Source organism: Amblyomma maculatum, chromosome 5 (assembly GCF_055883805.1).
Source record: "Amblyomma maculatum isolate TAMU_Amacu chromosome 5, ASM5588380v1, whole genome shotgun sequence".
NCBI lineage: Eukaryota > Metazoa > Arthropoda > Arachnida > Ixodida > Ixodidae > Amblyomma > Amblyomma maculatum.
The window spans coordinates 148,234,012-148,259,224 of NC_139348.1; the positions used below are offsets into that span (position 1 = coordinate 148,234,012).

The 25,213-nt window shown below is 48.6% G+C and overlaps 1 protein-coding gene across 1 annotated transcript; it reads left to right on the forward strand.

Moving 5' to 3' along the window:
- On the forward strand, window positions 1–23,693 carry LOC146189899 (carbohydrate sulfotransferase 8-like). The gene is made up of 5 exons (XM_084603344.1): window positions 1–123; window positions 5,268–5,495; window positions 8,258–8,428; window positions 21,074–21,638; window positions 23,506–23,693. Exons 1-4 carry the CDS (start codon window positions 1–3, stop codon window positions 21,575–21,577), a joined length of 1,026 nt encoding a protein of 341 aa, XP_084459470.1. The 3' UTR covers window positions 21,578–21,638; window positions 23,506–23,693.
- Window positions 23,694–25,213: the final 1,520 nt, after the last annotated feature.

A 25,213-nucleotide genomic window follows, 5' to 3' on the forward strand; every position in this document is an offset into this window, starting at 1 on the left:
ATGAGGAAAGCGGCCGCTGCTTGGCTCTTGCTCGTGGCCCTGTTACTTGTCGCCGCTGCCTGGCTTCGCAACAACGGACGACTACACTACCTCCGTGCAGAGAACAACCGACTAGACAGCCAGGTAAAGCACGCTATGTCATCACGTCGTTGCGGCATGCGCTTCATAACGATCCGGAACATCAGCAGTGTTGCAGCCAGCGCGCGCTTGCCATTGCCCTTAGGCGACGCTACGTAGTGAATATATTGTAGCGGTCAGTTACTGTAATCTCTCTGCGCCCGTTACGTACTTGTGGAACTACTGTGCAGTTCATTTCGTGTGCTATAGGTGTTTTTTTTTTTTTTTTTCCTGCACGTGATAACCGACATATAACCACGAATGGTCCGCATTCACTACCTGTCATGACGCGAGTGAGCGAATTAACAGTTGCCGCTTGCTGCGAAAAAGCGGGTCACGGCTAGGATCGATGTTGACGAGTGGGTTCGCGCACGCGGTTTCAGTTATCAGTTGTTGCGTGTGGCTGCGAGTGGCTGCCCGCGGTGTGGCGAAGTTCATGGTTGTGCCACCCCGGCGACGAATCACGGAGCTGCGGTTGCATGCTTGCGTAGGGCGGGGTCCGGCCAATCGGATTTGCACGCGCAAGTTTTGAAAGGGTTTTCTCCGCGGCCAGTACATTGTTTTTCGGTATGTGGCTTTACTTCAGCTTTGAAGCCTCCCCCTCAAGGCGAGCGCTGACAGCTTATTCCTATTCATTATGTAAGCTGCATAAGAGCTTTTCATTGTCAACGCAAAGAATTTCACCACTCAATATGCAAATGGGTTCGTCGCAGTTTAGTTTCTAGCCCTTTCTTCATTGTGCAGATGTGCCTCACTTGAAGTTGGGCAAGCTAGATCTTACAAGTTTCCAAACTCCAAAAAAAGGTTCCAAACTTAAATGTTTGGAGAGCGAGCAGTCAGCGAATTATTTACATGCATGGAAAGAACGTACGGAAACTTTGATCCATGTGTGTGTTTTGATGAAAAAACGGCGCTACAGACGTGGGCGGAGGTCAAGAACAAACAGGACGGGCGCTGTTTGTTCTTGACCTCCGTCTACGTCTGTAGCGCTGTTTTTTCATCATGTCACCGTACCAACTCGCCCAGATGTCTCTTCTATTACTGTGTGTTTTCCTTTTTCAAGAATTTAGGTGAGAGTGACTTGTAATCAGGCATTACTGTGTACTCATATCAATGTTTTGCGGTGCATTACACCATATAAACTTTGTGCAAGGTGAGGGAGAACACTGAGAAGAGTTTTTCGTGTGGCCTAATTCTTGCATAAAATGACGCCTATTGCAAGGATAAAACCAAACCATCATTCCTACAACTCAACTACTTTCAGTTCAGTTCAGTCGTTCAGTCGTGTCCGACTCTTCGTGACCCTATTGGCCATGTCACGCCACGCTTTCCGGTCTCTCACTATCTTCCTAACATCACATAACTTCATCTGCAGTGCCTCGAGGATGCCATCTAACCATCGCGTTCGCTGCCTACTCCTTCTCTGGCGACCCTCAACCTTTCCCAACATCAAATCTTTCTCCAGCGACTCCTCTCTTCTCATAAGATGACCAAAGTAGCTGAGCTTTAACTTTAGAATTTGACCCTCCAATGAGCAGTCAGGGTTTATGGTCGACAATATTGACTGATTTGATCTTCTGGCAGTCCAAGGAACTCTCAAGAGTCTTCGCCAGCACCACAATTCAAACGCGTCAATTCTTCGGCGGTCAGCCTTTTTCACAGTCCAACTCTCGCATCCATACATCACAACTGGAAAGACCATAGCACGAGTTATACGGATCTTGGTTGGCAGACTAATGTCTCTGCTCTTTACTAGGCGGTCAAGGCTAACCATTGCTCTCTTTCCCAGAAGCAGGCGTCTCCTAATTTCATGGCTGCAGTCTCCTTCCGAGGTAATCTTGGAGCCCAAGAAGAGAAAATCTGTCACAGCTTCCACTTCTTGTCCCTTGATGCTCCAGGACTTGATAGGGCAAGACGCCATGATCTTTGTCTTTTTAATGTTCAGTTTAAGCCCAAACTTCTCACTCTCTTCTTGTACGCGCATCAGAAGTCTCTTGAGTTCCGCTTCACTTTCTGCCATTAAAGTGGTATCATCCGCATATCTAAGGTTGTTGATACATTTTCCAGCAATCTTCACTCCAGCTGAAGACTCGTGCAGACCGGCTTTCCTCATGATGCACTCTGCATATAGGTTAAATAGGCAGGGCGACAGTATGCAGCCTTGCCTCACTCCTTTCTCAATCAGAAACCAATCAGTAAGACCATGCCCAGTTCTGACTGTGGCCTCTTGCCCCATACAGGTTCCTGAGGAGACAGATGAGGTGAATTGGAACTCCCATCTCTTGGAGAGCTTGCCACAATCTGCTGTGATCTACGCAGTCAAACGCTTTCGCATAATCAATAAAGCAGAAGTAGATGGGTTTCTGGAACTCTTTTGCTTTTTCCATGATCCAGCGAAGGTTGGCAACTTGGTCTCTAGTTCCTCTGCCCTTGCGAAACCCAGCTTGCACGTCCGGAAGCTCCCGATCCACATACTGCTGCAGCCTACCTTGGAGGATTTTCAACATCACCTTGCTAGCATGCGAAATAAGCGCGATCGTGCGGTAGTTGGAACAATCTTTGGCACTGCCTTTCTTTGGAATGGGGATGTAAACTGACCTCCTCCAATCCTGTGGCCACTGCAGGGTTGTCCAAATCCCCCCCCCCCCCCCCCCTCTACCCTTGTTCATTGCTCTTTCATGCCATGTCAGCCATCTTCTTCATCTCGTTCTATCTTTGTCTACCAAAGTGACTTTTCGTTGCTTTCAGATGAATCCTAGCAGAAATTTGCTCTTGAGAAAAACGACAAGACTGTTACCACTCGCCAAGCTAGGTGCACATGCTTCGTGTTCTTACGATGCTCGAGATGTGTCACAATGCAGCCTTCCTCAAAATACAAAAAAAAACATTCAGAATTACGTAAGCTAGCACACAGCATCTGCAAGGGATTGGGTGCCGACTTTTTGATGCCGACCGGATTCGAACGGCGGTCTGTTTGGGACAGCAGGGGGAAAGAGGACTGTTCTATCACAAATTATTTTACTCCTCCCTTGCGAGCTTTCTGTATGCTTCTTGTACCCCTTTCACATGCTGCGGCTGGAATGAAAAACTTTTCTGCAGTTGCTGGTGCCGCTGGTTCAATTTTCAGTGAAGGCGTTCGCAAGCACAGCATGCTCATCAAATTCGGTCGGAGTGGAGTGCTGTGACATCATGTCACATGCGGTCATTCCGAGTTTCCTGTCGAAAACGCATACCCGAAGGCTCGCCTCCCTTCGCAACCCCGAGTCTGCTGTTTCGACCGACAACTCCGAATTGACCGCATGTGACGTGACGTCACGTGCTGCCCAACTGGTTGGAAACCCGTCACTCGTAGCCTGCGGCTGCAATGACGGGCTCTTCTGTCGCAGACCTAAGTAACTCGCAGCGTAGGGAGGTGGAAATTGCAGCGTATAAAACAGGCCTTGCTCTACGTCGTGGTTTCCTCCTTCTGAACACACACCTTCATTAAGTGAGGCCTCGATTTCAGCGCAGGCGTGTCTTGTGGTGTCCATAGCACTGTAATGGCTTCTTTGTAATGACGATCGACTCTAGGAGACCACAACGATAAGCGTAGAGTGGGCTGATTAGGCACCACCCTGCCAAGTTTGGCTTAATCGCAATTTATAATGATCTTGTATCGAATGGCAAACAATAAAAAAGACAAACATCGGTACAGAACCACAGGACGAGCACCGTCCTCAAATCTGAAAATTTATTCAATGAGAGCAACACAATTTATGGTAAACGTGGCCAACCTATCACCAAATAGGCAGGCAAAAAACACGTATTTATTTTATGATTCATTATGCGCTTTAATGTTGTTTTCATTTGCTGTCTCTTGTTGTAATTAATAGCAAACTTTATTTATGATCTGGACTACAGTCAAGGTTCTCATGACACACTGCTTGTGATTGTTTCGACTATAGGCCAGTGAAGGCTTGAGAACGCTTTGTAAATTCTCTCTTGTCTTGATGATCAAGAGATTATTAATGACTTACAAAGCTCATTATCCAAGTCTAGCTTTCTGGTGCACCAAGTTTAATTTTCAGACAACTGCGAGTTATTGCAAGATACTGTTTATGTAATGTGGATAGTGATGGTGTAATCTACAGATGCGTATAGAAAAAATCATTTGAAGTTTTCCCTGTGCTTTCATCGAGTAGCAAAAAGTTGTGTAAAAACAATTGCGCGCATTTTTTGTGTGATAATTGCGGACTAGTTACGGAATATAACAAGATATTTTTACCATGCTGATAGGAACAGATTAAGCTTCATATAGGTGGCAAAATTTTTTTTCGGATGCTTGTCCCGAACTCACAACGAATAATTAAGATTGTCGTAATGAACCAGTGGGTGCGTTTTCCACAATAAATAGCAAAACAAACATAAGCCTTCAAAGGGAGGATCTGCGGACATTTGATTGGTATAGTTTAGTATTAAAATTTGTTCAATGAGCTGTGTCCAAAAACACTTTTACGGAGCTTGCTAAAAACTTCTGGGTATGTTGAAACTGAAAATGTTTCCGAGAAAAGAATTCAAGCGGGCATTTTTGGCGCGTGGCAGCGTTAATGGCTGATTTGCCATTCGGCTAAACTTAATAGCATCGTCTTCAGCGCACCGACGCCACCGCGGCCGTTATTTTCTGAATCGCAATTTCAAGCAAATTAATCAGCCTTCACCCATTAACGCGCTCAGCAGCTCTGGTTAGCTACGCCAAGTTTGTGTCCGCATTTTTACTTATGCTTGCTGCACTGGACGAGAAGCAAACGATGAAGGGAGGAAAGAAAGGGAGAAATGATGTCCAGCTTTCTACGTTCAGTTTATCCAAGCATAATCTGGTTCTTTAAGGCACAAGAAACATAAACACAGAGACATCTGTAAACCACAGAACCAGTGTCCGTGTCGCTGTCTTTTTGGGGCCATCCAAGATAAATCACCCCTATAAAACAGCTAGCCCAAGGCAAATTTCTACTCGAGAATCATATCCAAGCAAACGTCTGCTTATCCCCCCTTTACATCGTAGAACCTTACCGAACGTCGCGTCTAACGCCATCCTGTACAAAACGCATAAAAAGGTGCCCACGGGAACGATTTCGTTACACGTATTTATGTCCACTCGTTGTCCACCGCAGGACACTGAGGACAGCAACTCAGAGGCCTGGGCATCCGAGCAAGCCCGCCGCGTGCGTCTGCTGCGGGAGGCGTGCGCCCGTGGTCATCAGGACCGAGACCTGCTAGGCCCTCACTACCTTGGCAGCCGGAGCAACCGACGCCGGGGCCGACCCACACACTGTCCTCCACGACTCTGCCCCATCTTCGTGGATGACCACAGGAAGGTCGCTTTCTGTTTCGTGCCCAAGGTAGGAAGAGGACACCACCAGCTTTCCGATCCTCCTCGTGAGAGAGATAGAGAAATATATACATATATACAACGTTTATTTGGCGAAATAGGTTTTCTGCTGCGGTGAGTGAAGTGCCAATTCTAGGAGCTCGCTCATTCTTGCTGCCTTCGCCCGAGGCACCAACTGGCACTCAGTCTCAGCGTTCGGTTCGGACACCACTCATGCCCACTGCTCCATGCTAGCTTTCTCGATGGTGGCTAGTGATGATATCTTGGCACTTTCGTGTCATGTCAAACTCTGTCGGTTTTTTTTCACACCATGGCTATCTACTCATGTATGTGGTCGGCTGTGTATTATTAACGATACAAAGGTACAGGTACGTATTTGTTTGTGGCTGGTTCCATGCCCAGTCGCAACACACGATAGATAGACAGCAAAAAATGTGAAAATCTTGGCGGGCACAAATATGACCATGTGGGGGAATTGCCTCAGGCTGCTTGGGGAACGTTTCGACAAGAAAGGTTGTTTGGTTTGGTTTGGTTTATGGGGTCTAACGGCCCAAAGCGACTCATGCTATGAGATACGACGTAGTGAATGACTACGGAAATTTTTACCACCTCAAGCGCGAATGTAGTCTACTGTTTGAACGTTCTTGTAAAGAGCAGAGCTCTGTAATCCAACCCCACACTGCTCGCACCTTTTTACGAGCACTTGAGTTTTCGCCTCGAATGGCTCTTTTTTTTTCATTTTCATGACACACTCAATCTCATTTCTCGATAGTCATTGGCCCAATTAGTACGCTAACTCCTTGTTGCTTGAACTTGCAGTTTTGATAGATCCAGCGAACGCGTTATCAATATTCAGGCTATACTCCTGCTCTTTCTTTGACCATTTGCTACCATGACCTGCAGCTATTTTCACTGACACCTTCCAACATCTCGAAAAATCAGCAAGTATTTTTTCTTGGCGTTCAATTAGAGTTTTTCTGTACGGGAGCACAGCTTACAAGCCATTATTTACTACTCAAGTTCTTCCAAATTTCTTGACCCTTCAAATTGTTCCCTGAATTAGTTCCCGTGTGCTCATTTATTTATTTATTTATCTATTTATTTATTTATTTATTTATTTATTTATTTATTTATTTATTTGTTTGTTTATTTATTTATTTATTTATTTATTTATTTATTTATTTATTTATTTATTTATTTATTTATTTATTTATTTATTTATTTATTTATTACATTTCCCAGAGCGCAACGTGTGGCATTACTTTAGGGGGTGTGGTTATACAGCATAAGAAACTATCCACATAATATACATCACAGTAACGATACAGACACTTTATTGTCAATAGCATTAATAACAGATGAATATTGGGTATTTTATTCCCGACAAAACTGAAAGGGGGGGGGGGGGGGAGTGGAACGATGAACAGACTGGTTCGAGCTATGAATTCAAGCCCTTTGATTATGGTCAAAACGCTGAGATCTGTGGTGTAGGTAAAAATGTTTCTTTTTCTTGGACTAGTAGTAGTGTAGTTGTAATCGATAGCAAGGAAGAAAATTACAGCCGATTTGCAAAGTGAATCAAAAGCGAAGTAATTGCATAGCACTGCTTACACCATAGTGACCTCAGTAAAAGAGCGGCTCAGCCGCGCCTTAGGCTCTCATTTTCTCACATGAAGAGGTTCCCATTCTAATTTCTGCGTTACATTTGTCATCCTGGGTTTGCTTTAATCATCTATTCCCTTTATTTCCTCTCGTAAGTATACGAGGGGTGCGTTTTCAGTGAATGCCGGAGCATTGCAGTATTACTTCCAGCACGGTGGTCTATTTCTTAGCGATTTCTTAACATAATTCAACGGGCTCTCAAACAGAATGTTGGTACCAAGGCCTACCTGTAATATAAGATTTTTCCATACAGTGGAAAGTTCTAAAGTTTTATATCTTTTTGTCCTGATGAGACTGCTTAGCTTATGAATGAGCCGCATGATAGAGCACCACCAAGAGCATTGGGCTTTACTGTGGGGTGAGTATGCTGGGCGAGCTTGACCTATGTACTAGCACTGATTTATGCTCGTGCATGTCACACGGAATTTCTATCCACGGGAATATTGACAGCAATAAACTGATGTGACTGTGTGTGACGAGGTCGCAGAGTGTAGCATGGTTAAATTAACTAAATCCAGTACGTGCCGCTGTGCTCCCATGCAATAAAAAAAAACACTGTGGTGATGGTGCAGGGGTGTATTTCGCAGGGTAGCGCAGCTTCTCTATTCGCGCTTTCGAAGCCCACACACGGCCATGAAGCACTTTATTCCAAGCTTTAGTTTAGTTACAGTTTTAGATTAGTCAGTTTTAGTTTAGTTAGTTTAGTCTGGTTTTAGTTATTTGAGCTCAAGCAGGGTTCAGACATCACGCAGCAGGGAAGTTGCCGAGTGTCAGTTCTAGTGGTAGCGGAATAAAATGGCTCATCAAACCGGTAAACGCTGTGTAACCCAATATTCAGTAACAACTCTGAGGTTCAGAATGTGTTGTCCTTTAGCGCAGAGTGCGTGTGACGTCACTGCTGTGGCTAGTGGCGTCACCGTACTCCGACATGATTTATGTGACACGTCGCCACACTGCACTGGCATAATACGTGACGTCGCTGTGTGCAGACTTCCCAGTCTGTCACGCTGTTACTATACCGACGCCGGCTTCGTAGAACCGGAAAACGCAACATTAACAGCACTCGCAGTAAAATCCTGGCACTGACATCCGGGGCTCGCGCTGTTACAGGTGGCCTCAACGTCGGTGAAGTCCCTGTTTGCCACGCTGCTCGGGATCAACGCCACTTCCGGTCACGGCAGCGGTGACGACGACGACTCCCTGCACGCACTCTTCAACGAGCGCGTGTTCCGCATCGGCCCCACGCACTGGGCGCCCAGCAAGCTGCGGCAGTACACCAGGGTGAGCTGCCAGCAGCTGGGGAGAAAATAGGGAACCTCGATTTACAGCTTCACCGTTCAGGGTGACTACAACTGTGCCGTTTGGTTTCATATATGCGATTTTATGTCGGTGCACTGCCCTATCGCAAGATCCGCATTTTAGGCTCTCTTTACCATGAGACTGCCCTAAACGAATGCGCTGGGACGAAAGAAGCCCTAGAGATCCGTTCGTTTAGATGGCGAGACACGAAATGTTGGCATCCTGTTTCGGAGTTCGCAGCTAATTCTCCTCTCTTTATGTAATGAAGGCGCGACACCAGGAATGTACTGTGTAAGCACTTTACTGAAAAGAATATAAGTATGCATATAAAGTGTTCGGATAAATGCATAATGAAGAAAAGTGAATGAACGTGACATTCACCACCGTATTCTTACGGAAGTGAACTGAAATGAAAGGAGATGAAATGAAACACTGGCGATGTTAAATCACTGCAAGACGATCAGACGTTTTGATACGACAGTTTAACCAAAGAATGGGCAAATTGCGGAACTCTGTAAGTCAAGTTCTCTGCAAGGCTTGTTTCAAAACAGAAAAGTCTCGTTTCCAGACGCCACTCTCGCATTATTAAACAAGGAGAGGAAAGTCCTTTCTTAGTTGATTCAGGAATGTCTCCAGTCGGCTTCAAGAAGACTCAAGGGGCCGGAAGAATGCAATATTTGTATACAAGCTCTTTATATGTAAAATAGAGGATGAATGGTGTGGGGATTCTCCAGCGCCTTTCTCCTTGGGCGTGACCGGGTTCGGCCCATTCGTCGCGCTGCCTCCCTGCTATACCTTAGTAACCCGCAATCGTGAATGCGCCCTAAAAAGGTGCCTTTTCATTTCAACAAAGACTGCGCGTGTCGTCTGGGATGCATCCCGCCTCCTCATCCTGACCTTGACGGAGCGCAAGCCACCATGTTGCGTAAACTTCAAACAATTTCGATTCTCAGCTATTCGAGATTGGCACTGATTACTGACGTGGACTACGACCCCATTTGCCCCAATTGCGATTGTGCAGTAACGGCCACATTGGCACACACCCTTTGGGAATGTAGAGGAAGACCACTCCCTCGTACTTTACTGCCAGCTCCCTCCGAGGAGAGCTGGGACCAACTTCTTACGCGCTCAGACAAGAAGACGCAGCTAGCGCTTGTCTCGTGGGCCCAGAGCGTCGCCCCCACCTGGGGGCCACGCCAGGCCGACATGCCTTAAATATTACTCTTTGGCATTAAAAGTTATTTCTTTCTTTCTCTCTCACTCTCGATGCACAAAGCGCGAAAGCACGCGCGCTATTCTTAATGACTGTAATCTTTGCAGCCATGGAAAGGTCGAACAGCGCTGCATTTGCAAGCACCTTGGTTGTTTTGTCATTTACTTGGGTCCAAGTCCTTGGAGACACGCCTCCTTTTTGGAATAGTACTCCCAAAACTCTGACCGCCTCTACGAAGGGGATCGGCTCCGGGAGCGCCTCTTGAAAACCCCCAAGGCGAAGGGCATGACTTTTCCTCGTGTTCAGGTTTGCTCCTGAGAGCGACACGTAGCCCCTGAAGTATGCCAGGAATGTCTCTAGGCTCTGTACGTCGCGCACAAACAAGGAAATGTCATCTGCATACGCCATTATCTTAGCTGTATCCTGCCTATCCCCGGGAAACCGCGGATGCGTTTTTTTTTTTTTGGCGATAATGGGCAACACTGTTGCACGCCTCGGGTGACAGGAAAATTGTGGATCGCTTCTCCGTTGAGTACCAGGTCACATTTCACTTCTTCATACAAGAGTTGCATGATATTGATAAAATTTTCGGGAAACCCATAGCACCTTAGTACTCCGTAGAGGTACGGGTGTTCGACTCGGTCAAAAGCCTTGGCCTGATCGGAAAGAGAATTTATTGGGTACATACATACATACAAAAACGCACATTACTCACAGACCAAAGCACTATACAAAACACTATATGGTACATATACATAATAAACTGAAAAACATGATTCCTCAGAGAGGGGAAAACAGTAGAAGGGGGGAGGGGGGGGGGATTTTAAAGGACGGTTGGCATCTCAAGTTTGCTCCCATAGAAGCGCGCGTGTGCCAGCGCCGCAGAAACTGCGTCTCGCCGTCCGTTTCTAACTGTCCAGACAGATATACTTCCAGACGACGAGGCGCAGCCTCCGCAAGGCTGGGTACATTGTGCGAGCGAGAGTGAGGCGCGCCTCAGCGAGGCACCTGCGACGCCACAACACAAACAGAACCACAGTGAACACAAGGTGTTCAAAAGGGTTGCGCCGGCGCCTGACGCCGGTGTTCATGCGGACGTTAAACATCCTATATGCGAGCCGCCGCATTGTTCTCGCAACTACACATTCGAAAAAAACATGCGAGAGGCTCTCGGGAGCACCACAGTTGGCACACTGGTCATTGCGTGCAATACCCCATCTGGCAAGGCGCTGTCTCGTGGGAAGGACGCCCCAGCGCCTAAGCCAGTCAAAATCTCTCACTTCATTTGGTAACCGACAAGCTGCCCACGCTCACCATTTGGGGACCACGGTCTCTCGTTGCCCATCAGCTGAAAGCCTGCGAACAGCAACTAGTTCGCTCATGCGTATGGCTGGAAGGTCGCCTGACAGGTCTGCATCAAGAGTCGACTTTGTCTCGGCAACCTCGCGGTAAAAATGCCGAGGTCTGTCCGCCTGGGGACCGAGATAATGTTCGGGTGTAAGCACACGACGCGCCGTGCTCATCCAGTTCAGAATGAGCGAGCGACCAGGGTAAGACTCGTCAGCCAATAGCCTCTCCACCAGCCTTAACGCGAGTACTCGAGCCACTGTCGAGATGCACGGCAGGCCAAGGCCTCCTCTGCTCCTCGGAAGGTGTAGGATGTGACGGGCGACTAGCGCTGTCCTGCCATCCCAAACAAAAGTCCCTATAAGGGACGCGAGTCTGTTCGTCACACGGCGTGGGATTGTCGCGATGCGCGCCACATAAAGGGTTAAAGCGCACGCTCATGTCTTGACGACACTTACTTTAGCATTGAGCGGGAGGTTGAAACGCGCTGCGTCAGAAAGGGCGTGCATTGCTCGAGAGAGAACTATAAGTACCAGGTACGGGGAGAAACCCCGCTTGGCTCAAACAGCCAGCAAACACGCACTGCGTCCACAAACGGTACGTCGCCAGCTAAAGGGCCTCTGAACTGACCGAAGCGGAGTGGTTTACTTTTCTTCGTGTTGAGCTGCGCTCCAGATAAAGCTGCATATTCCAAAAAGATGTTCAAAAAGACAAGGAAACTGTCATTGTCACGCACGAAGAGTGATATGTCGTCCGCGTATGCAGATACAATGACAGTCTCCTGTCCTACTGATGGGAAACCTCGAATACGCCTGTCCGCGGCGACCCTACGCAGCAGCGGGTCGAGCGAAAGTATGAAGAGTACCGGCGAGAGCGGGCACCCCTGACGCACCCCCCGCGTAATCAGAAAGCTGCCGGCAATATGGCCATTCAGTACTAGTTCACTGCTAAGGTCTGTGTAAAAAACGCATAGGAGCTGAATGAATTCGTCAGGAAAACCAAATGAGCGGAGCACGGCGAACACGTAACCATCTTATACGCAGTCGAAGGCCTTCGCCTGGTTCAAGGAAACGAAAGCTGCAGTGATCCGTTTGGCACAGGCGTATTCGAAGACGTCTCTCGTCAGTGTCAGCGAAGCGAACACCGATCGTCCAGGTACCCCGCAGGACTGGTATGGGCTAACCAAATCCTGCAGGTAGATTCCCACCCTACGGACGAGCAATGTGGCTACGAGATTATAGTCGGTGTTAAGGAGGGTAATCGATCGCCACGATGAGGGACTCGATGTTGTCATGCCCTCCTTCGGAATTAGAACAATACGGTCGACACTGAACGAGGGTGGCTTATAGCTCCGCTCTCAAGGAAACAATTTACGAGGCTAAGTAAAGAAGTACCGAGAATGTCAAAGAAAGTGGAATAAAAACCGGCTAGTATCCCGTCAGGACCGGGTGCGGTCAATTGGTTCATGAAGCCTAAGGCAAAACGCACCTCCTCCAAAGTTGCCGGCTTATGAAGTGCCGAACATGCGTATTCTGGAAGTTGAGGAAGAGGCCCACAGGAGGAGCCGACAGCTTCTCGAAAACCCTGGTCGAGGCCTTGCGACGAAAAGCGGGCCGCAAAATTCTCGCTAAACAAGTTGCGGATTTCCGCGGGTTCCAAAGACGTAGTACCATCCGCAACCATGACGCTCTCCACGCGAGTTAGCCTATTAGTGCGCTGGATAAAGGTTCGAGCATGTCCGAGGTCTGCGCCATCCTCAAGTGGCACGTTGGATGGACCCGCGGAGAGTGATGGGCGTGAACTGTCCTCGATGATGCGGTGATCACGCTCGCGCAACGTCTCGAGATATTCTCGCATAGCGAGCGTAAACGGTTCATCGCCACGTACGATGCGCATACTGCGCAGAACGTCATTCAGCATGGTCGTAATGCGGACACGCCGCGCCTACCCTGCACACACAAGAACATTGCGCCAGCGTGTTTTCAGCGCGTCCCAAGTAGCAGGGGCTACGTTACTAACTGCGGACACAGACAATCACAACTGTCGCGTATATCATCAATGCACTCTTCATCCTGGAGTACCGCTGCATCCATGCGCCATATCAAGGGGCTGTTTGCACGGCCCGGGGCTGCCCGCAGAATAACCATAACTGGGAAGTAATCACTTAGTTTAATGCAGGGATGCTTGTACCTGTTACATTTTTAGCTCTTTTCGTACTTCACGGTTCCGTCCACCAAGGTTACAGGAGGTCTTGGATGCCCTATTGATGCTCTGAAGTGGTTCTATAGTTTTTGTGTCTTGTTCAAGTAAAACTACTTCAATGTATTGTCATGGGAAAACAGCACTAACTGCGACGGCTAAATTATTTGCCACCTACAAAGATGCCAATTCGAAGGCGCAAGATTTCTAGTCTGGGAGATCTGGCGTCACTGTCTCAAAGGTGGCACAACGGTGCCTTTGTGCATTCATAGCAAACACGCCGGCTGACAAAAATTATATATACTTTCATTATAGATACCAAATAACCACATAAAGCTAATACTGTTTCTAATGTTTTTTTCATAACGTCTCACAGGCAGAAAGACACTACTACCCTTTGACGAATTGCCATTCATTATGGTAAATTCAATGTTAAGCGTAGCGCTCACAACAAGAAAATTAGGTATTCTAACGATCCTTGAACTTCTTCAAACCATCTTATCTATATTACTTTAAAGATAATGAGGATAATCACTAGTGCTCAGCTTGGGGGGATATACACTAGTGCGTTGTTCACAAGGTGTGTCGCATATGTAGTGTGGCGGGGTAATGTGAAGTGGTGATAAAAAATATCGCTTACGTCCAAGTGATGCTGAAGTATCGGTAAATTGACTGTCAACGTTTTCGAGAGATATTTTGAGCCTATCTATAGACAGTAGTATTGATAGTGCAATTGATAGTGTTAAAATTGTTGCACAATCGGTAGTATAACTTCAGACCGTGTTGATAATACCTATGCAGGTTTTGGCCAGCGATACTTCCAGTGCATTTGCGATGACATACTATCAGCAGTACTCAATTCATGCAATTTATAGATAACTTTTTTCGGGAAAATTATTTTAACAATATAAAATCAAAATTACGTCCAATAAATACCGACTCAAAACTAATCTCTTAAACTTTACCAAAAAATATGGTTCCTGATGTTTATTATATAAATTTGATGGCATGCTATTCTTCGCAATTTTACGGCTTGGTTTTCTCTACATTTCAAAACTCCATCCTAGTTATCAGTTGTCAGTAACTTTATCAAGCATCTTGGTAACAGCTGTGTTGAAAAAGGAATAGCATGATGAGCTGACCAGAGCGGTGAAGAATGCGCCGCGCGATTGTCGAAGCGCCGACGAGTAGGATTGGCACTTTCGTTATCTGAGTGTTCGTAGCCACTGCAGTGAGCGCTGTTGTCAGCGGCTCCGGAAACACGGTGAAAGGGTAATCCTTTTCAAAACGACTGTACATTTGCAAATCTCGATGACGTCTAGACTGGGATAATGGAGGGTCTTGTAATAGTTACCCCCACCTCCTTACCACGCACTCATGCAATCAAGTTAATGCTGCAATGGGTTCGGGAGGTTGGTTTTATACTATCAATAGTACTGTCAAAATTACTACCTATACTACTATCGATAGCGCTATTGATATGAGGTAGAAATTATTATATCGGTAGTATAAAAGACAGTTTTAGCCTACATAATTTCACAGCGCTGGCAAATGTAGTGGCGCTGGCACTTCGGTCATGTTCTGCTACCGTGGACGTAATTTTCGCTGAACACGAAGCTGTAGCACAAACCTTGAAGGAAAAAAGTGCGGCGAAGCTTCAAAACTGACAAGCGCAGCAGCGAGGACACTATTTTGCTGGTAACTAAATCTTATTTGTATGTAAACATGTCAGGAAGCGTTGCGATGACCGAGGGCTCGGTTTGTTTATACACAGTGCAAGAAGGAGCGCAAAAGCTTGAGAAACATGTAAAGTATTGTGCATTACAAGCGCTCTATGTTTTTTTTTCTTCCTTTATGGGCCCGTCGCTCGGTAAATTACTCTCTTCATCGTTTTATTTATTTCGACTGAGGCCGTCATTACGAGTACGCTGTTGCCATGTTGGCCCTTGAGGGATGCGACGCCGCGGGCCGCGCCGGCTCGCTAGCTATCACAGAGTCTCCGCTTACGTCATAGTGTGCGTCACTCAACTCCAACTACGTAGTCGGAGGCCACAGTTTGAATTCGACCGGCGGGAACAAGAAAAAACCTCAACTTCTTATCGCAATATCTCAGCAATTATTCGATTTTTCGCTGCCGGATATGCGGCGACAGTGTCACCAAATGTAGTTTATTAGATTTTCATACCATCTTTGGCTGTCTTTAGTGTCCCTTTAAGGCCTGATGGGAAAGGCAATACTTAACACTGTAGCAAGTCAGGTGTCATGGCAGAGGGGATGTAAACTCGACTATGGTGGCATAACTCGACCTATTCGACTCGCGCTCTGGCCCCTGTCTCGTGTTGCCTCGAAATGGCATCTGTGAAGAGTGGACCCACGCGTCCTCTAAGCGCAATGATCGTACTAGCTTTCCAAGTTCCTTTGCGTGGTAATTGGAGGCGCCCTGACTAAGCCCTCTCATTCAGAATAAAAAAATGTTGCTTAAGACCAACGTACTGTCATCATTTGCATCATGTTTAAGTAAACGAACCGGTCATGCTGCGCTAGTGATTCATGATACCGAACAAAGTCTCCTAAGACAACTTTTGTTGAAGAGATCACAAAATGTTGTTTGCAACTAGGCTCTTGAGGACGCACACATTTGCTATCTCCGCAATGCGCTCTGCCGCGCATTTGGTAAGTGAAAGTGGGTGGGTGGGTGAGAATTCAATAACAGCTAGAACAGACGTGGCAACGAACGAGCACGAAACAATGTGCCACTAGAAAATAGATAATGAATGCATACATTCCCTTCGAACATGCTCTTGCATTGATTACTACTGCCAATATTGCGAAACGCTGTTCATGTGAAAGCATTGCTTGGCTATGTACGCAACGTCACGTGTACAGAACGTGTCCGCAGCTGTTGTGTCGTTCCTAGAAGAGTTAGGATCAAACGAAAGGTTGCGATTGACAGAGGATGATGTGAGGATGCTGCAGAAAAACAAATATGCCAATGATTATTTAATTAGAGCCAAAAATGAAAAGTAAATTCAATTGGCGCGCAAAATAGCCAAATAACTAATGTCGACGTCCAAGAGATGTGACGTCACGCCAACCGGATGCTCATGTCTTTCTAACCTATTAAGCCAAATACAACTTGGCGACGGTTACGGTACTTCCTAATGCGAAATTTGAGCTCATCTCATCAGCTGTTCTAGCTGTTCGATAAATTGAGGCACAGAATTCGAGCAAAAGATTACAGACAACTAGCTAGGAGGGACAAGTAACTGCGACACCTACGACGACTTAGATGGAGCTGGGACAGGTAGGTCACCGCCGCTTGCGGCGGGGCTAGCCGGCCACAGAATTTTCATCTGATGTAGGCCGTCATTGCACCCGCCCCCGTTTCGGTGGTGGACGACGGCTGTTGTTGCGGCACGCGCCTTTCTCTCCCTCTTTTTTCTTTCTTCTCTATTTTCTCTTGTGTCTGCACGAGGCAGCGAAGGTGGCTCGGCTACAGAGCCAGTAGCAGGCCCGTGCATTTTCTTTTCCTTCTTCCTACAGCCACAACAACAACCCAGGAACGGGAACCAAAGAGCATAATGCTGAAACGATGCCATTCGAGACATTTTTTGAAAAGAGGTTTTTATTGCGAAAGCTATACTGCTTGCACTTTCTGCCATTGATGGTCGTGGCGCCTCCTCACACAGCTGCGCGCCATGTGACCGTGTGACGTCACGACAGACCGAGAGACTGATTTAAAACCGATTTATTTATAGGAAGGGAAAGGCGCGGTAACTGTCTCACTTGTGTTTCTGTGGACACCGCAACCACGCCGTAAGGGAAGGGAGGAAGATGGAAGTGAAAGTGGAAAGAGAGAAAGAGGAGCCTTAGTAGAGGGCTACGGAGTCATTTTGACCACCTGGGGATCTTTAACGTGCGCTGACATTGCACAGCACACGACGCCTCTTCGTTTCGCCTCCATGAAACGCGGAGGCGTCGTGTGCTGTTTGATGTCAGCGCACGTTAAGGGGCCCCGGCTCGCGCCATCGATGGCGGAGGTGAGGCTTCACAAGAGCCGGAGCGGTGACGTCACGCCGTTGCCACGTGACCGCGAGACGTCACGACAGACCGAGAGACGGGGACCCAGCTAGCTCCATCGATGGCGGAGGTGAGGCTTCACAGGTCGGCTGCGCCGCTGCCGAGAGAAAGCGCTCGCTAGCGCGGGATAAAACGGGGGGCTGCAGCCGCGCTCCTCTCAGTGCGCTATGTCGAATGATGTGTACAAGGCGAGGCTGGAACGATCTGCTGCGGCCGAGCGACGGCGCCGTGCCGAAGAAACAAACGAAAAGCGGGAAGAACGGCGAGCTAAACACCGTGCGTATGTATCAGCCTGGCGAGCACGCCAGTCAAGATCGCTTGATACGGAACGGCCAAGTGAAACTTCGGAGACAAGTTTCATGGGCGCTCTTAATGCCGCAGATGTTGGTGAAGAATCTATGAATAGTATGGAGCGACACAATGTCATCGGATTAAATAAAGCAAAATTACAGTAGATTGATTGATTGAATGTCCTTTATTGAATGGGAAGGCTCATGGCCATGGATGGGGGTAAAGGAAAGTAGACAAAATCTTCATTGTTTAGAAACCATGTGTCCAGAGTGAATTCATGCATAAGCCATACGGGGCAACCATGTCCAAACTACCAGCTGAACCAGGCGTTGCTTTCGCAATCTTCCAGGCTTAACCAAGCTAAGCCAAGCCAATTTCTTTTACCGTGAACGATAGCTGTATATGCGCAAAGTACATCAAAATATGATGCTTTTCTCTCTGAGTGTGTGAATTCTTGGTCACTGCCCATATTATCCTGGAGTTCGGTGTGGGCGCTCGCATTATTCATGTATTATCTTTGCAGTGTGTACCATATGTGTGGTCACTTGCACTTGAGCAATTAAGGATGCCTTTCATAATTGGTTCACATGAATAGAAAGGCGCAGTATCTCATTTGTTTCTGTGGACACCTGAATCGCACCGTAATGGAAGGAAGGGAGGTGGGAGTGAAAGTGGAGCTGGTTACGAGGGACAACGCGGACGGCGACGCCGACGGCGGCATGGATTGATTTATAGGAAGGGAAAGGCGCGGTAACTGTCTGTTTCTGTGGACACCTAACCGCGCCGTAAGGGAAGGGAGGAAGGTGGGAGTGAAAGTGGAAAGAGAGAAAGAGAAGCCGTAGTGGAGGGCTACGGAGCAATTTCGACCACCTGGAGATCTTTAACGTGCGCTGACATCGCACAGCACATGGTCGCCTCTTCGTTTCGCCTCCATCGAAACGCAGCCGCCGAGGTCAGGTTCGATCCCGGGTACTCCGGCACAGTAGTCGGGTGTCTTACCACTGCACCACCCCGGCGGAGCCCAGAGCCGATGTTGTTGTTGTGGATGTAGGAAGAAGGAAAAGAAAATGCATGGGCCTGCTACTGGCTATGTAGCTGAGCCACCTCCGCTGCCTCGCGCGGACAGAATAGAAACTAAAGAAAGAAAAGGAAGAGGGTGAGAAAGACGCGCGCTGCAACAACAGCCGTTATCCACCACATAAGCGGTCGCGGGTGCACTGACGGCCTAAGATAAAAATTCGGTGGCTGCCTAGCCCCCGCCGCAAGCGGCGTTGACCTACCGTCCCAGCCCTGTAGGGCTAGGAGCAGCCGATGTTGTTGGTGTGGCTGTAAGAAGTAGGAAAAGAAAATGCACGGGCCTGCTACTGGCTCTGTAGCTGAGCCACCTCCGCTGCCTCGTGCAGACAGAAGAGAAAATAGAGAAGAAAAGGAATAGGGAGAGAAAGACGCGCGCCGCAACAACAGCCGTCGTCCGCCACCGAAGCGGTAGCGGGTGCAATGACGGCCTACAACAGATAAATATTCGGTGGCAGGCTAGCCCCCGCCGCAAGCGGCGGTGACCTACCTGTCCCAGCCCCATCAGGGGAGACCTTGCCTTGTCATATGGAAGGGAGGATGCACCAGGTGCAGTCCTCCTGTGAGGGTACAGACCTCAACCAGCGACTATCATCATCCTACGGCAACCCCAGGCAGGGCCTCCCGCACCACAGAGGTGGGGGGGGGGGGGGGGGGGGGGTGTTTCGGGGAGCGGGCTTTTCCCAGCCACGGAGCCCATGCAATCTGGCTTATTCCCACCGGGGCGGAGTCGCAGTGCCTGTGCACCACCACGTGCCACCCCGGCGGGTCAAAGCCTGACGCGAACAAATCTTCTGACTTCGATTCTTCCATTTTCTTCTCTGAAAGTTACCATAAGATGGCCCCATTCTTCATAACCGGTGTCACATTCTGTAAACAAAACAAACCGATGTCTTATTCATGTAAACAAACCGGTAATGTTGCGCCGGGTAATTGAGGACCGAAAAGTGTTTCCTAAGCTACCTTTTGTTAAAGAGATCGCGAAATGATATTTGCTACTAAGCTCTTCAGTGCACGCACATTTGCTATCTCGACAATGCGTTATGATGCACATCATCATCATCATCATCAGCCTGATTGTACCCACTGCAGGGCGAAGGCCCCTCCCATATTTCTCCACTTAACCCGGTTCTGTGCTAGCTGCATCCACTTGACCCCTGCGAACTTAATCTCATCCGCCCGCCTAACTTTCTGCCGCCCCCTGCTACGCTTTCCTTCCCTTGGAATCCAGTTTGTTACCTCAGCGACCATCGGTTATGATGCACATTGGGTGAGTAAAAGAATGGGTGGGTGAGACCCCAATAACAACTAGAATAGACATGGTGGCGGACGAGCACAAAAGCGAGGTGCATTTCACAAATATATAATGTAGGCATACTTTCACTTTCGAAGGTGCTATTTCATTTATTACTGATGTTAAATATTGCGAAACGCCATACGCGGCATAGCACGCAGTGCAAATATGGCCACATGATATTTCAAGCAATCTTGCTAAGTTCCGAATGGCTATCTTCGTTTGCACCTTGCTCATGCATACAAACTGGCTATGCTGCGCCGGATGATTGGTGACAAGAAATGGCACGTGAATATGGATCATAGGGATCAACAGTAGCAACAAACGCTAAATGTTTCGATTTCTGCACTGAAGCTTTGCTTGTGAAACATTTTATTTCCTACTTCGAAAAGGACGCGAGCCGGCGAAGGTGGTGAACGCCAGCCTCAGTTAGCAGCCCGCGTCCGGGCCGCCGCAAGTGCCAGCCGCGTCACGAGCACGGCGGGCACATGCCTTTTGGGCCCCGACCGACGTGCACTCGAGGAGGAAGGCCTCCCAAGCCTCTTCTGTGGGGTGGGATGGGGAAGAAAGGGGGGAATGTCATTTTGAACAAATGTCATTCGACGGAAAGGACATTAAATTTGCCGTGTGCCAGGGGATAAAGAGTAACGCCTCTCTTCACAGTGCGGGCATTCGGATTTCACATTGGGTTCGTAGCGAGCAGTCTGGGCCGGACGTAAGAAAGTGCTAGTTTGCAGCTGTCACAGAAAGCGTTCCTCGACTTTTGACAGCCTCTTCGCTGGAAGTAGGTAGCGTTGGTGCCGAGCTTTGCAGTGAATAATTTCCCTCCACACACCCTCCAACGTTTTCCGGAGCCCTCCACTACAACCACTTATTCCGTTGTCCTCCTCTAATTTTCTTTCGTCCTGCTTGCGTTAAGAGGTCCAGGAAGCATCGAAAAGTGCACTGATATACTGCAGTTTTCCAAGTTTTCCTCTCATGACGGTCGAAGTCTGACGTTGTTGTCCAGCACGTAGCTTCGTAATGCGGATTCCAATTCATGACGCTGTTCGGTGTTTTCCTTTTCTCATAAGCCAATTTTCAGTCAGTCTAAAAGCTTTCGCTCAGTTCCACATATCGCCTTGTGCAGGTCCTGTTTGTGCGACACCCCTTCGAGCGACTCGTATCCGCCTTCGAGGACAAGGCTGGGAGGCCGAGGGACCGGGAGCGCTTCTTCTATGACGTCTACTGGGACCGCATCGCAGCCGCCACTGGCAGCAACGCCACCATTAGCAACTCGTCGGGAGTCAGCTTCCCGCATTTCGTGGACTACCTGCTACGAGTGCCGGTGACTCAGTGGGACGACCACTGGGCCCCGTATTATTCGCGCTGCGAACCCTGCCTCTTCGGATACGACTTCGTCGGCCACCTGGAGACGGCCGCGCAAGACCTAGCGCTGCTATGGCAACGCATGGGCCTGCCACCTCTCAACTCCTCGCTCTTGAAGCGTCGCAACGCAACACCGCGCCGCCACAAGCGCTACTTCGACCAGCTGACGGCAAGCCAGGTGAAAGGACTCTACCGACGTTATTTCTACGATTTCGTGCTCTTCGGATACGACCAGCGCCTGTACGGCAATGCCAGAAAGAGCTGACAACTCTGTGGCTGTTTAATTGAACTCTGGAAGCGGTACTCCCCTGATGAAGCTGGGACAGGTAGGTCACCGCCGCTTGCAGCGGGGGCTAGCCTGCCACAGAATTTTTATCTGTTGTAGGCCGTCATTGCACCCGCCACCGTTTCGGTGGTGGACGACGGCTGTTGCGGCGCGCGTCTTTCTCTCCCTTTTCCTTTTCTTTCTTCTCTATTTTCTGTTCTGTCTACCCCGCCGGGGTGATGCAGTGATAAGACGCCCGACTATTGTTCCGGAGTACCCGGGTTCGAACCCGACCTCGGTGGCTGCGTTTCGATGGAGGCGAAACGAAGAGGCGTCCGTGTGCTGTGCGATGTGCGTTAAGGATCCCCAGGTGGTCGAAATTACTCCGTAGCCCTCCACTACTGCTCCTCTTTCTCTCTTTCCACTTTCACTCCCACCTTCCTCCCTTCCCTTACGGCGCGGTTGCGGTGTCCACAGAAAACAAGTGAGACAGTTACCGCGCCTTCCCCTTCCTATAAATAAATCTCTTCTGTCTGCACGAGGCAGCGGAGGTGGCTCAGCTACAGAGCCAGTAGCAGGCCCGTGCATTTTCTTTTCCTTCTTCCTACAGCCACAACAACAAAGCTAAACATAGTTGCGCTGTCTTGGCAGTGCGTAAGGAGAGATGCAATTTTATTTGCACTTCAGCACCTAATGTGCGCCTAAAATGTGCAGAATGGTACACCGCCAGTACGTAGAGATCTAGTTGACAACCATAAGGAAAGTACAGGTTCATCAACAAATTTATGATCCTCAGCACCCTTGGAGAAGAAAACTGCACACAAAGGTCTGACACTTCCAAATTTGGCCCGCTGTTATATAGGTGAAGAACTTGCATATATAATATATACTCAATCCATTTTATCATTCGTGAGAACTAAGTGAAATATTCGATGGGTAGCTGGAAACGCGACTTGAATAAATCGAATGAAAGTTGAAGCTATATATGTAACGGCGTCTTCGTCGACTGAATTCCTAAGGGTGATCACAAATTATGCCTGGGCCCGTATTCCGAGTTTGTGTCGTTATCGTAAATGTCGCTATCTCCCCGACCTCGAGTAATTTGATTGGTGGAAATGCATGAACGTGGCGTTGCCACCTCTTCCAGTTTCGTAGTGGCAACGCTCGGTTTTAGTATTTCGACCAATCAGATGACTCGAGGTGACGTGAGATAGCGACACTTCGATAACGACGCAAACTCGAAATACGGGCCCAGGTCTTGGGGAAACACGCTCGCGATTGCTGAAATTGGTTTGGTTGGTTTGTGGTGTGACACGTCCCAAAGCGACTCAGGCTATGAGAGACGCCGTAGTGGAGGACTCCAGAAATTTCGACCACCTGGGGTTCTTTAACGTGCACTGACATCGCACAGCACACAGGCGCCTTGCTTTTTGCCTCCATAAAAAAGCGGCCGCCGAGGCCGAGATTCGATTCCGCGCCCTTGGGAACAGTAGTCGAGCGTCGCAATACCACTGCGCCACCCCGGCGGGGGATTGCTGAAGTTAAATAAAAAAATTCGAGAAAAAGTCGCCGAGTGAGACATACGTATTATTTTTGTGTTGGCATCGATTTCTCTAATCGCGTCGTTTAGGATATATCAGCAGTTTTAGGGTATTGTTCCATTTCTTTCTAACTCTACACCCTGGTCGGTCTAATATGCTACCTTTGCTCAGTTGCTCATTTATTAATTCAAGTTCAGGGCCCAAGAGGACATTGAGTAATTGCCGGCAGGCTGTCACCTGACGTCGCCTTCAGAATGGGGCATTCCCAGACCTGCTACTCGTAAGCCATATGCTCCCAGGAGAATTAAAGATCAGAATTTTGTATAAACTGTGACTTGAGAGGGACCCTCGATCACATATCATCTGGGATTGCCCTTTTTCTCCAAGGAGGGGCTTAAATCTGACGCCGCTACTCTGGGAAACCATGCTGCGCTGCTCGGACCGTGGACTTCAGCTGGCCGCCATCCAGCTGGCCTGGGACACCGCCGGCTAATAACAGTCTGACAGCCTGCATCTGAGGCTGGGCCCCCCGCCAGCCGTCCCAAGCAACTAGAGGGCTGGAGCTCCTTTATCCGCTGGTGTAAATAAAAAGTTCTACTCTATATAATGATTTCCCTTATTGCCTGCCATGCCATGACATCGGCGGTAAGCTCGAACGCCGCTTCTTAAAGCGTGATGAGTCCCAGTGCGCCTTGAGCAGAACGCACTGTTTACGTTCGATGCAGCGTCGGGAGGCTCCACCGTTAATTAATCAATAGCGTTTCCCACCAAAGTTGATAAGCGAAAAGCTTCACTACGCTAGTAAACACCGTGCTTCGCGTGAGCCGGCGTATGTCGGAGCACGAGTGACGTCACGCACGGCGCAGGTGGCCGCCGCCGACTCCGTCACAAGAAAGGAAGGCGCACTATCTGTCACACTTCCTCTGTAGACACCTGAACCGCGCTTTAAAGGGCCACTGTCCAGGAAAGGACCTTTTAAGCGAAGGAGCCCAGTGTTTCGATCAGGTACCGGAGATAGTCTGTGCAAAATGCTACAGTGACACGCGCGCCGCAAAGCATCATCATCAGCCTGACTTTACCCACTGCAGGGCGAGGCCTCTCCCATACTTCTCCGCTTAACCCGGTTCTGTGCTAACTGCATCCACTTGACCCCTGCGAACTTCTTAATCTCATCCGCCCACCTAACTTTCTGCCGCCTCCTGCTACGCTTTCCTTCCCTTGGAATGCAGTTTGTTACCCTAAGCGACCATCCGATATCCTCTCTTCGCACTACGTGTCCTTCCCATGTCCATTTCTTCTTAATTTCCACTAGAATGTCGGTAACTTGAGTTATTTCTCTGACCCACTCTGCACGCTTCGCCGCAAAGCAACGAAAATACAAATCAAAACGCTCTCATGCTTAATGAAATAAAACAGCGCAAGGAACCGGACGAAACACGGTGTGTCCTGCTTCGGAATAAAATTTCAATTGTTAGTCAGCGCCTGTGTCTTTGTTTCCCTTCCTTCGTGTTTCGTCCGGTTCCTTGCGCTGTTTTATTTCATTACGCTGTACCAACTAGCCCGGCATCTTGCACTTCTCTCATGCTCTCCTTCGGGAAGCCAGCTTTCCCGTTCCCTGAGCTGGCCCGTCGAGCCGCAGCAATGACGTATTTGTCGAGAATGACGTCATTGATCCGTCTCGCTGTCGGGATGTCACCGCTCGCTGCGCGCTTTTCCCTCGCCACGGCCAGACTGAATCCAGCGGCGCGCGCTCCCTCGCCCGTTTTATTATTATTTTTTTTTTTTTCACGCACGCGGAGTGCCACGCCTCACCTCCCGCCAAACGCGGAGGAGGAAGGGGAATTTATCTTGCGGCGGCTAGACGACCTCGGGCAGGAGAGTGAAAAACCTTTGCGAGGGAACGGAAGGAGAGAAGCACGACAGAATCGGGTGATTGCGGTGGCTGTAACTGCGTTATTAGTTACTCTTTTCAAAAACATTTTGCGGCCTTGCGTTCTGGGGGCGAAGTCACCGGGGAAGAAAATATTTTTGAACGGAGGGTGGAAAGTGTGCTTCTAAGGGAAGGGAGGAAGGTGGGAGTGAAAGTCGAAAGATA

Excerpts from the sequence above, each read along its gene's own strand:
- LOC146189899 (XM_084603344.1), top strand. The coding sequence starts at position 1 with ATGAGGAAAGCGGCCGCTGCTTGGCTCTTGCTCGTGGCCCTGTTACTT. Across the intron at positions 124-5,267 it reads ACAACCGACTAGACAGCCAG|GACACTGAGGACAGCAACTC; the intron begins GTAAAGCACGCT and ends TGTCCACCGCAG. Across the intron at positions 8,429-21,073 it reads AGCTGCGGCAGTACACCAGG|GTCCTGTTTGTGCGACACCC; the intron begins GTGAGCTGCCAG and ends CGCCTTGTGCAG.